We start from the raw sequence: 11,595 nt of genomic DNA, 5'->3' as shown, positions 1-11,595 counted from the left end.
CACGCGACCCCTCCTCTGGGTACAGGCAGGTGCCCAACTTACTTGTGGCCAATTAAAGAAGGTTAAAGAGTCAAATTTGCCTCCCAATGAGGAATGGAAGCGGAGCAGGTAATTTGCAGTGCGTAACATGCAATCATGGCCCTGCAAAGGGCTGTGTGGGGTGGCCGCAGGGCTGTGGGGCACGGCGTGGCACGGCACGGCACGGCACGGCTGGGGCACGCTGACTCATCCCCGGGGCCGTGCAGTGCCCATGCAGGCAGCTGCCACCACTCTCATTTTGGACCAAAGACACCTTGTGCAGCAATGTCCTTCCCCGTTGTTTTCTCCTGCTGCGTTTCCCCCTGCCTGTGAAGCCGTGCCTGGTTGTGCTTTCAGCTGGCACTGCTCGCCTGTGCCCCAGCGGGCTGGGGACAGCGGGACGGGGCTGGGGACGGGGCTGGGGACAGGGCTCCTTCCAGCACGCGCATTCCTGTGCCACCCCAGTGACCGGCTGCCAAAGCCGCCCCAGGCCTGGCCGGGCCACATCCTTCCTGCTGAGGACGTGCAAAACCTCTCGGGAAACACCGGGAAAAACCAAAACCCCCTTCTTCAGCCCTGTGCCCAGAGCCCTCGGCAGCGCTCCCCGGTAGACAAGGAGCCCTTCCAGAGGCAACAGGAAAAGCCACCAAGGGTGTTTCAGAAATCGGTTAAACTGTACCCTTATTATTTAAGTGAATAAAATCTCTAACTGCAGCACTGGGGGCAAAAAGACACTCATCTCAACGATTAATTTACTACCAGGAACCCTACAAGCCTCAAAGTTGGGGCGCCGTTGCTTCATCCTAGTGTTTGCTTCATCTGTGCATTGGTGGACGTCTGCATCCACTTGTTGGCTTCAGTGTTGCACAAACAGCAAATGTTAAGTCCTCACTGAGATGGGCCTTCACGTGATCATTTTTTTACGCTGTCTCAGTTTTTATCAGCTTTGGTAGATTTATTTTTTTGTTTAGCATTTGCAAACATTCTCCAGAAATCCTACAGCCATCTCTTCTTGCTCTAGGCACCGCACAGTGAATCCACTGGTAAAGCCCAAGCGAAGAGACCGAAGATGAAGGATCATTCCAGCCTGCAAACCCTCTGACAAATATACTGCAGAAAGGGCACAGACACATTCAGGGTCCCTATTAGGGAAAACACTCATGTGCTTAGTTTTAAGCATGTGGTTAAATCCATTCTTCTTTGCAAAAATCTTTGAGACGTAAGCACATGCCAAAGTGCATTCCTGAGTAAGGATGCTTCCCTGAACCGAGGCCGTAATTCATTAAAACCCAAGGTGCATTTATTCTACTTTCTCCTGTGAGCAGGGATGTGAAAAAAGGGGAGGGGGGAAAAAAGAAAACAAGCAAATAATTAATTTTGATTTGAAACTGATCTATGGTGACAAGGGGCATTTGGTTTTGTTGAAGTAACTAGAAGTGGGAAGTATTTCAGAAGATATCTAAATAAATCTTTTTAAAGGGGTTTCTCTCTCTCTCTCTCTCTTTCTTTCTCTCCTTTTCCCTCTAATTACCCATGTCTGGTAGTCTTGGATCTCAACCCCTTGTTATTTAAAATACATATTCATGGAACTATATTTTACAGTTGCACTGTTCTGGTTACAAAATAGCTTCTACTTTTCTAGGACATAATTTCATTTTGTTTAGCCAAGAATTCATTAAAGAAGCTATAAATAACCTCCTTTAAATATTTAGCCGTGAATAGAGGGTGGACTGGCATTGATGGCTTATTTTAGTACTAATGCAATATGCTTTAAAAAAAAAAATCCGCATTTAAGCATGAATCAAGTTAATCATTAACACTTTCAACGTGATTCTCAGGGTCCGCTTAAAACGGAGATTGCCCCCTTCCAGCCAGCAAGCTTCAGGCGTGGGAGGGCTGCACAACTTTCCCTTCAGTTTTCTTTCAGCAAAACACAATTTGCTCCGTATCGTGGGGAAAACAGAGCCCCGCGGCTTCGGTGGGCTGCTCCCCCAGGCAGGGGCCCCGGCTATCAGCCCCTTCTTGCCCTCCTGCCGCCAAACCACTTGGCCAGCATTTTCTGCCCATGAAACTACGCCACCTTCCCAAACGCGTAGCAGAGAACATCAGACTTAGATGGAGGGCAGCCTTTTTTAAAAGTCACCTTAGAAAAAGAAGTCCCAATGCCTCCAACCTCCCTTTTAAGCACAGAGAGAAAAAAGTGTTGAAAAAGGGGGAGTTGGTGATTCTGTTTTAATGCATGAAGCTGCACCCTGAGCTAATCTGCTGTGATCCGAGAGCAAAGGATACGAGCACAAGGCACGGTTATTTTAGGGGAAGGTGAGGAAACGGCATTAGCTGATGCCCTGTTCATGGATGGCCAAGATTTGGAAAACCAAATGCTGGTGGCTCTCAGACTGCGTGTTTACAAAGCCACAGAACTGCAGCCAAAAGCAAATCCTTCCTTACACCTTCCAGGTCTTTTTGCCTCACTTTTTAGGCTGTGGTTTGATGATGTCAGCTGAGAGTAACATCAGCTTAAGGTACTCCAGCTCCCCATGCCCTCTGCCAACGTTTTCCCTTGTCCTTGCTCAACACATTACCCCTCTAACCGTACTGATACAGACATGCTGAGAAAGAGATTAGGAAACTCACTAGCTTCAAAAAAACACACACAACTTGGAAAAAAAAAAAAACCCAAACCCCGTAGTTTGTTTTTTAAACCTAGCTCCATCGCCTGTTATCATTCAAGGGGTGGCCCCAACAAAAGCTGTGTCAGCACGAGGGAGGGGATGGCAAGAAGACAGGAAGGAGCTGCTGGGCAGGGACTCCTAAAGCCAGGATTGCTCGCAGTCAAGAGAAGGATACATAAAACTGTACCCCGAGTGCTGCAGTGCTGTTGCATTTTGAAATAAAGTTGAAGCATTAAGACATTTTTCTTTAGTGCTGACTCCCTCTGGGCATTCCCAAGACAATTACAATGTTTTTGGAGTATACAAAAGAACTAGGAGATTTTGTAATCAGAGTCTGAGTTTATGCTTCTCTCCTTAAGAGCATTCAATTTCCATGGACATTCATTAGCAGGAGGTTAAAACACAATGGCAGAAGAGAATGGACTGCTTTTATGTCCATGTGGTAGTAAACACTTCAAGCTAGAAATGCAAGTTCAAAATAACAACCTCTCCGTGTTGTTTCCGAATTAGTAGTAAAGCAACAAAAAGCACACAACTTTCACAGCTTTTTTACTGAAAATTTAATTTTACAAAATACCCTTTTCCATCAAAGAAACTTCCCTGCAATGTACATGAACCCAGCGTTTTATAGATCTGTACAGTGAGATACCAGAGAGGTTTGAAAGAAGGAAAAAAACTTTTAGCAGACACCTAGTTGCAAAACCTACAGCAATGTGAATACAAGTGTGTCTTAAAATGCTAAAGCAAGTAATGCAATATAATTGGTGAATCTCTATGAAATGTGAAAAGTTTCCTTAAAATGGTCCATATGGTATGTAGAACATCACAGCTGGCACAAAACTGCCTGTATTTAGGTTTAAACACAAAAACAATGTATGTAAGGAACAGTTTTTGAAAAAGAACCCAAGTGCTGCTATCATAAGGCAAACATATACAAAGGTGCTGACAGCACACAGGGGAATCGACAAAATAAGATGAATACTCAAGTGTTCAAACACTGAACTTTTTTTTTTTTTTAATGTTGCCAATAAACATTTCAAAGATAACCAATGCCAAATTAACATAGGACACCCTTTTAACTAGCTAGGTGTAACAGATACAGTTTTACATAATCTCAACAAACGTGAAACTAGGCATGAGTGCTCCAACTTCGGCTGGCTAGGCAGGACCTAGTTAGTCTGTTGCATTCTGGCAGCTTTGAATTTTGAAATCCTCTTTCTAGTTTCTTCTGATGCTTCGGACAAAACTTCCTCTGATTTTCGCTCCAGAATGGTAGGCAGGACTGGGTGAGCAATGACTGGGTGTGGTATTAAGGAAGGAGACAAAGGCTCCTTTTCTATAACAGTTCCGGAAAATGCCTACAACAGAAGAGAATACTCAGAATGAGCTAATAAAATGCAAATGTGAAGCTATGCCCATAAGGTCATTACCCTATATTAGCCTGATTAGGATTGTTATTTCTTTTAATCAAAAGTAAAGAAATATCTTTAAATCAATGATTGTTCCTTGCATAAGTAACCGAATTGTAATTAACCTCAAAATATAGCTTGTTCAAAGATGACTGAATGAAAGACAGTGTCTTAAAAGTACTACTTAATCTCATTCCTCCTCCATAAATGCTCTAAAAATTTGCTTCCTCACTGACACATGCTCAAGAAATAAAACAGCTGAGGTAATATATAGTTTCATTTTGGATAAGAAATGGAGAGATTTTGCAAAGTTGGAGTATGTCAGCATTTCCATCATACGTCATATTTTATGACTTAATATCTTCTAATTGCATCAAGCTGACACACTGCATACAAACTGGCAAGCACATATTTTGTTTGTTCTTTTCTCCTTACCAAATATGATCAAAAAATGGTGAAAGCAATTTATACTTAAGAGAATGGCAAACTTGCTTCCAACTATTTCTCTCTATAAAAGGTCTAATAAAAACATTTAATGTTTAAAAATGGTAATTTATATGCAGCTGATTATATGACTTAATCCTTTTTAACTTAGCTAAGAAATGACCGTGATTCTTGGAAAACATGGGAAAAAAAGCAACTCAAAACTACTTTTCATAAACATATTTAAGAAAAAAATCACCCTACTATGTATTGAAAACAGAAAATTCAGAATGCCTGAGGATAAGGGGAAGCAGTTTACATCCAAGGTTTGATGCTCATACTGGGCACAAAGGAATGCACACCAGATTTATTAACTATGCTTAGTTCTGCTTTTTCATAACTCAGTTACCAAGAAAAACAAAGCAAAACAAACCAGCCATTCTTTTCTTGCAGGTCCTGCAAAAAAGCGGTGTTTTTTTGTTTTCTGCTCCAATAGCCAAAGTATGCCTAAAGCCGTGCCTATACACAACTGCGTTGTTCTAACAACACGCTCATTTTCAAAAACAGGTAAGCAAAATACAACCTAAGAAGATCGTGATAAAATCAGAAACAAAAAGGAAAAAAGTCAGTATGTTGCAAATGGTAATGGAGAAATAATATATTTCAAACACCCACAAAAACAACCAAAAGCAAAACAACAGCATTTAAGAAGGCATGTCTAACTGGAGTGTTTTGCTCACTCTCCTTCAGTTACTTAGAAAATACATTGTATTGTAGAGAATAATCATGCCATATTCAGAAAATGGACTAATGGGGAACATCTAAAGTGTACTCAGATGTTTTATAGAAATATAGCAAATACATTCCAGAAAGTATACAACGTGAAGTGCTAACTCTACAGATGAATCTTCCGCCATGAATCTTCACATCCTGCCTGGATTCGCCTGTAACTGTTTGTATGAAAAATGATGATAAATAATAGCTTTTGTGAGGAATTCATTTCTTGTCAAAAATAGTTTTTCTAAAAATAGTGTTTTCATTGAACTTTCCCATTGCGTTGGGAACTACTGAAAACTCAGCTTCATCTAGTCTGAAAAAATTAGCGTAAGTTCTTACAAAATAAAAATGAAGAATACTCTATGCCATGAATTTCAGAGCAGCAGCTACATTTAATTCATGTACTCATCCAGTCACTAAGCAACTGTACATTTTCCCTTATGTCGTAGTCTCTTTCCTTTATGATGAAGCCCTGAACTCTCCAAACGTGTGAAAATTGATTTGTTTGGGATCACTAATGGCCCTAGTCTGGAATAGGATGAGTAGAGGTGTAATGCTTCCTTCCACAGGGCAACTCCTCTGCCTTTGGCAAGTCCGAATAACAACTCAGCTGATATTTGTGTGTTTTAAAACTTAAAAACACCACCTGGAAACTAGCTGCCTAGTAGCTGTGCAACACAGGTTACAGAGAATCAACTCTTCCCTCTCATAAGCTCTGAAGCACAGATTTATTTTTTTTTTTTAAATCCTGCTGTATATCCTGCAGTGAAATTTTCAGGATGACCCAGCAGACACGACACTGCTTTCAGTAACACCGGCAAATGACTGCTTTGTCAGATCTTTATGGAAGAGCTTCAGGTCTCGGGGAAGGCACTTGACTCATCTCCTCCCCTCTGCCCCTAGGATGCGTATGACAGAAGCTTGTCACCTGATAATGTCCTTCTGAAGCAAACTAGGTGGGAGTTAGAAAATTATTTTAAAGAAATCAAACTGATGGTATGGGCAACTACAGTCATTATATTTCTCGTTTTTATCCCTGCCAACAATCAATAATTAATTAAAAACTGTACCTCGGTTGTCCCTGAAGAAGGAGGAAGCTTTTTCGGTAGCTGCTGCTGCTGCCCCTCCTCCTCCTCTTCCTCCAGTATGCCTTCGCTGTTGTCACTCTGAGTAGCTTCATCACAGCTAACACTCCTCTGAACTCCTCGTCTGTCATCAAACTCAGCAGCACTGTTCTCACTGGTATCGCTACAAACACTGTTCTCTCTGCTTCGAGACTTCAAAATTGATTTACGAGGGACATATTCTCCATTCACAACATCAACAAAGACTCTATAAAGGAAAATGTTAGCTTTAATAAACCATTTCAGGATCAGATGACAAATTTACAGTGATCTTGCTTTGTCTTTTGTACAAATTAATTGTGATGTGCTTTTCCAACTTTTTTGCTGCAGAATTACAACACTGTACCTTTAGAGGCATTTTATTTACCAACATACAAGAATCAATTCTGCAGAGCAAACACGGTTATGCCCTTTATTCAAGCATTAAGCTGGTACACTCTTTCAGCAGAAAATGCTGAAAGCTCTCTGAAAAGTGTTAGAAAACAGAATAGTGTGAGTTACAAAAAGTTAGAAGAAAGGTAAACTAAATGATTGTCAGGGTTGTTTCTGTAAAGAGAAAAAGAAGGTCACAATGACGGAAGGTTTTCTAGAATGAAGTCCTTGTCAAATGTGGAATATAAAAACAAATACTTGAAACATTCATTGCACATAGAAAGGATGAAGCTTTTTCCTGGCAAGTGTCATAATCTTCTGCTTTCAGTTAACAAAACCAAAAATTAAAAAAAAATCAGCTTTTAAGATCAGATCAACACAAAGACACTTTTCAAGTATTAACAGACTAAACTGATGAAGAGGCCTCTTCCTACAGTTTGTACTCCATCTCCATGACTTAGAAAAGTCAAGGATGGGTGGAGGAGAAAGAGTGGCATTAGAAGACAGCCCCAATTTTATCAGACTCATAAGGAGGAGCCCAATCACTGGATGAGTTTTAAGGTTGTTAACTGGTTTCTTAACAGTTTTATTCATCAGGCAGTCACGGGAACGCTTGTGTATCTCTACAGAAGTTAGAGTTCATTTGCAGAGCTCAGGGAGAGCACCATGAAAGAAGCCTCTACCTCATCTTCAGCCCCAGCAACTGTAATTACAGGATGGGTTTTAACTTTTCACACTTTGTGACACATTTTTTAAGATAGTTAGGTGCCTGAATACACTGACATACAAATGCAGTGTGATTTTCACAAGCACTTAATCAACGAATCTAATAGGTGTCTGTGTTCATCTTTACAAACCTAAATACTTGTTTTAACTCTCCCGTCACTTTAGTTTAGTATTTTATACACTCCTCTAAGCCCAACACTGTTTTTCAAGCTCTCTGAGTGTGGGTGTTCTACAGGTGAGCACTTATTTTTACGGAGAATAGAGACAGTGATGAACTAAAGTCAGGGAGAGAGAATGCACAGAAACTATGCAAACAAAGACCTGAGTATATTCTGAAGATACTGGAAGGAAGAGACAAAACCCACCAATTAGTAACTGGGAAAGGAGGAGTATTACAAGTGATAGATCTGGTCAGTTATGTTTGAAAACAAACACAGAAGCAAAAGACATGGAATTAACCAAAATACATGACAAACTGCTGTATTCCTTTATGCAGATGATATGTACTGGCAAATTTACCTCAATTTCAGAAGCTCTGAAAAAGTAGATATATGATGAATTGCTAGTTGGAAATTTTAAGCTCAGAAATGTTTTATGGATATGAAAGCACGGCAACCATGCAGAAGCCACAAACTTTCATTTTTCAGCGGTAAATTCAGTTCCAGCTGTTTCTTTCAGGAAATAGTAGACTCGGTTTCATACCATAGGTGAACAGAAATGAAAAGAGAAGGTCTGCTAAGGGGAAAGCTCACGTGCCAATGCTATAAATTACACACCGGTAAATGTCTGCTGGGGTTTTGATGTTAGGCAGTTCTGGAGTTGCGTGGCCATTGCCATTGCTGTTCTTCCTTTTACGCTTGGCCTCTTCTTTCTTTTCACTGAATTTCAAAGTAGTATTTTTTCCTGTGTTTATTCTTACCTGAAAATTGAACACAAATGATGGTCTGGACCATAAAATCAACAATCACCAGGCTGCAGATCAACTGCCTTCTGACATTCTCCTACCCAAGCAGTTGGGGATTACGAAGCATAGTAAGTTAAACAAATGTATGAATGGTAACATTCATAGTGTGAACTGTTTGTTCTTTAGCACTTGCACTAGGCTGGGGCATTTTTTTTGCACTAACTTGCATAGATTTTGCATATAATATATGACAATCTGCTTATTCAAACTCTGCTCAACAGCTGAGCTGTTCAACAGTCAATTTCAAGTCAAGTAAAAAGTCATTTTAAAAACTCCTCGAGAGGATACAACTTTTTACAACAGCCGGAAGCCAGAACAGCAAGGTATACATTTGAAGATCGCTTTTTTTAATACCGTATTTGAAACTGCAGGATTTAAACAGTGGATTTCACGCATTCGAAAAAAATCCAAATAAACGTCACCTACAGTTAGCATTCTACGTTATCTACATTATCTAAAATTTTCTATTTTAGATATGGTATGTATGTTTTATGCTATCTCTTGAGAGAAAGATAAAAATAATAAAGTACAAACCCTTTTAGGTTCAACAGTGTGAGAGAAAAAAATAGTTGGAACAGAGTTATCTCCAACATCTATGTCATCTTCATCATCACTGTGATAATAAGTAGAGCCATTAACTTGGCCACCAAACAAGTCTGAATTTGTTACTTGTTTATGGAAGTTGCCCTGAGTAATACAGTCTTCTGCTCTATACGTCCCATTCAGATCTGTCCTCTTATCTTCCTTCTCCTCTTCAGAGGAGGTTGTATCGTCTCCATTTGTCTCAACTGTATCAGGCACTCTATGAAATGAAAAATACCTAAGTGAACTGAGGCAATTCATACTCTTCAGAGACACGGGCATACAAAATAATGAACAAGCCTGTACATAATTTTCTTTACCCAGGTACTGTATTTTTAGCCAGATTGTGGAACCTTTTTTATACTCTGTAAGAATGACTATGTCCTTTCCACGTCAACTGGAAATACCAAAACTGTGACATTCTGGCTAATAACATATGTATTGCTTCAGGATCAGAATAGATCTAAGGATGTCATTAAACACTAAATGTGTAACTTCTACATTGTAAATGATGGATTCTCCTAGCCTGTGGGAAATGGATTCTACTTCCCCCTTTTCTACCATCTTAAAGAAAAAATACTATAATACTCAACTGCCATGGTTGAACAGAGGCAGATTTTAGCACCTTTGGCCTTGCAGTACACACTTTGTTCATGTTCCACCCTTCTTCCACCTATTATAATTTTAACTGCATCAGCCTCGTCAGCTATTTGCACTTACAGTGAGATCCTTTGTGTACAAACAGAATCACACACCTATAGCTTTCTGAACTCCAAACCTGACTGTGCCACAGCAGTACTATACCTGTCAAGTTCACCAAGTATCTCTTCTTGTCTCTCAAGCTCTTCTAAGCGGGCCCACAGTTCCTCCTCTGACTGAAAACGGCCCATTGATTTTGTATCGCTTCCATTTGCTGGAAAATCTACCTCAAAAACGTTTGATACTTTTGGCTTTGAATGAGGTTTGTGAGCAGTTCGGTATTTTCCTGTGTAACGAAAAGTAAGATGCAATTACTAAAGCAACTGACAAAAAAACAAGAAAAAACATTGGGGGAAAAAACCACAAAGGAATTAAGGAATATGGGCAGAACATTTTCCATTTCAAATTATTGTTTAACTGTTTCAGTGAAACTGTCAATGAACCAGAGCACCAGCACAGGATAATAGTCTCTGGATGTTACAGAAATACCAAGGCAAAGCAGAGATGTTTATTTACAAAGCAGGAGACACTGATCCTGTGACAGTTTTATTACAATGTGGGGTTTTTTACCTCTTGTGCCAAACCGTAGACTTTGATTTGCTCTGACAGATACCAACATGTGAATGTGACATTTGCTCACCGTCCCATTAATAGCACATTTTATTAACTGGGAAAGCAAACCTAGTTTGTACTTTATCTCATTTTGGACAAAGTCACCTATATTTAAAGAGCAGAGTCTTTTTGTTTGGGGCTGTATTTTTTTAAATTTACAACAAAGACCATTAAAAATGATCTCCAGGGTCATCTGGAAAATCTGACCAAAATCCAGTCATTAGAAATCACTTATTTTGGTGAAAAAGATCCACTCTGAAAAGCATACAAAAACCTGCCTTTCAAAAATAATAAATATAAACCCCTTTAAAGCTTCAGAGGTGACCTGAGATATACACTTGGGAGTAAATGGTAGTCCCTGACAAGTTCTTGCTGGCATTTAAAAGCCTGGTTACCTAGTAAAATGGTGCATCCATTGAGGATGGGGAATACTTTTTCCTGTTTGAGTGCTGTCTAGCACATAGGGAACAAACCGCCTGCCACCAATACCAATGCTTTAGCCCTGTCTGTGTGAAGGGCAGGACCGCTGCTTTAATGCCCCTTCTCCCCGAGACGGGCAGCTCCCGGGGGCACTGCCCGTTTCTGCGTGGTCCCAGGCGGGCTCCCAAGGGAAGCTCCCCGCCCTCTGCCCATCAGCACCCCCACGCAGCACCTCTTTGCAGGAGTGAGGACCCTTCCCCTTCCATCACTGCCACAAATACAGCCAACATTTTGTCTGTACAGTGGGACTCCAGTATCTCCAGAGGTCTTCATGAAAGTCTGCTTTGTGCGTCTCATCAACAGTAATACAATGTCTTCGTTATTCAGCATCCTTCAAGTTTTAAAATCTCTTTTCTGTTAACCAATTGCGTGGCCATTTCTTTTAAATTTTAAGAACTCACAGCTTAAAGATATCCTTATTCAAATATGTCAGCTTATACTTTAATCCCGAGTTAAATACAAATTCAACAGCAACACTAAAAAGCAAACAGGTGACTGTAAGTAATGTTGGAATGTGTGTCCCCTACTCTTCCATGGGATAGCATTTTTCATCATCTCATTAAGAAAAGGCTGAAATGTATTTTATTGAGATTTGAATATAAATTGAGGTAAGCCAAGCAATCAGAGTAGCTTGTGAGGATTTCATTTGGTATAATTACAAAATTAATAAATAAAATTTGGAAGGATTAGTTAAGAATCTATTTCAATTTGATTTTCAGATTGTGCCCTCCCAATTT

At 40.1% G+C, this 11,595-nt stretch overlaps 1 protein-coding gene across 3 annotated transcripts in view; it reads right to left on the bottom strand.

Moving 5' to 3' along the window:
* Positions 1 to 3,222: 3,222 nt before the first annotated feature.
* URI1 (URI1 prefoldin like chaperone) overlaps positions 3,223 to 11,595 on the bottom strand; it is a 43,589-nt gene continuing 35,216 nt past the window's right edge. For all 3 annotated transcript variants that reach the window (XM_075510723.1, XM_075510725.1, XM_075510724.1), the window contains 5 exons: positions 9,872 to 10,052; positions 9,020 to 9,287; positions 8,298 to 8,440; positions 6,370 to 6,631; positions 3,223 to 4,048 (listed from right to left, as the gene is read on the bottom strand). In XM_075510723.1, coding sequence (XP_075366838.1) covers positions 3,860 to 4,048; positions 6,370 to 6,631; positions 8,298 to 8,440; positions 9,020 to 9,287; positions 9,872 to 10,052 — 1,043 coding nt within the window. In that variant the 3' untranslated portion in view covers positions 3,223 to 3,859. The remainder of the gene's footprint in view (positions 4,049 to 6,369; positions 6,632 to 8,297; positions 8,441 to 9,019; positions 9,288 to 9,871; positions 10,053 to 11,595) is intronic.

This window comes from Mycteria americana, chromosome 8 (assembly GCF_035582795.1).
Source record: "Mycteria americana isolate JAX WOST 10 ecotype Jacksonville Zoo and Gardens chromosome 8, USCA_MyAme_1.0, whole genome shotgun sequence".
Lineage (NCBI taxonomy): Eukaryota > Metazoa > Chordata > Aves > Ciconiiformes > Ciconiidae > Mycteria > Mycteria americana.
This window is presented reverse-complemented; position numbering and strand designations above follow the sequence as displayed.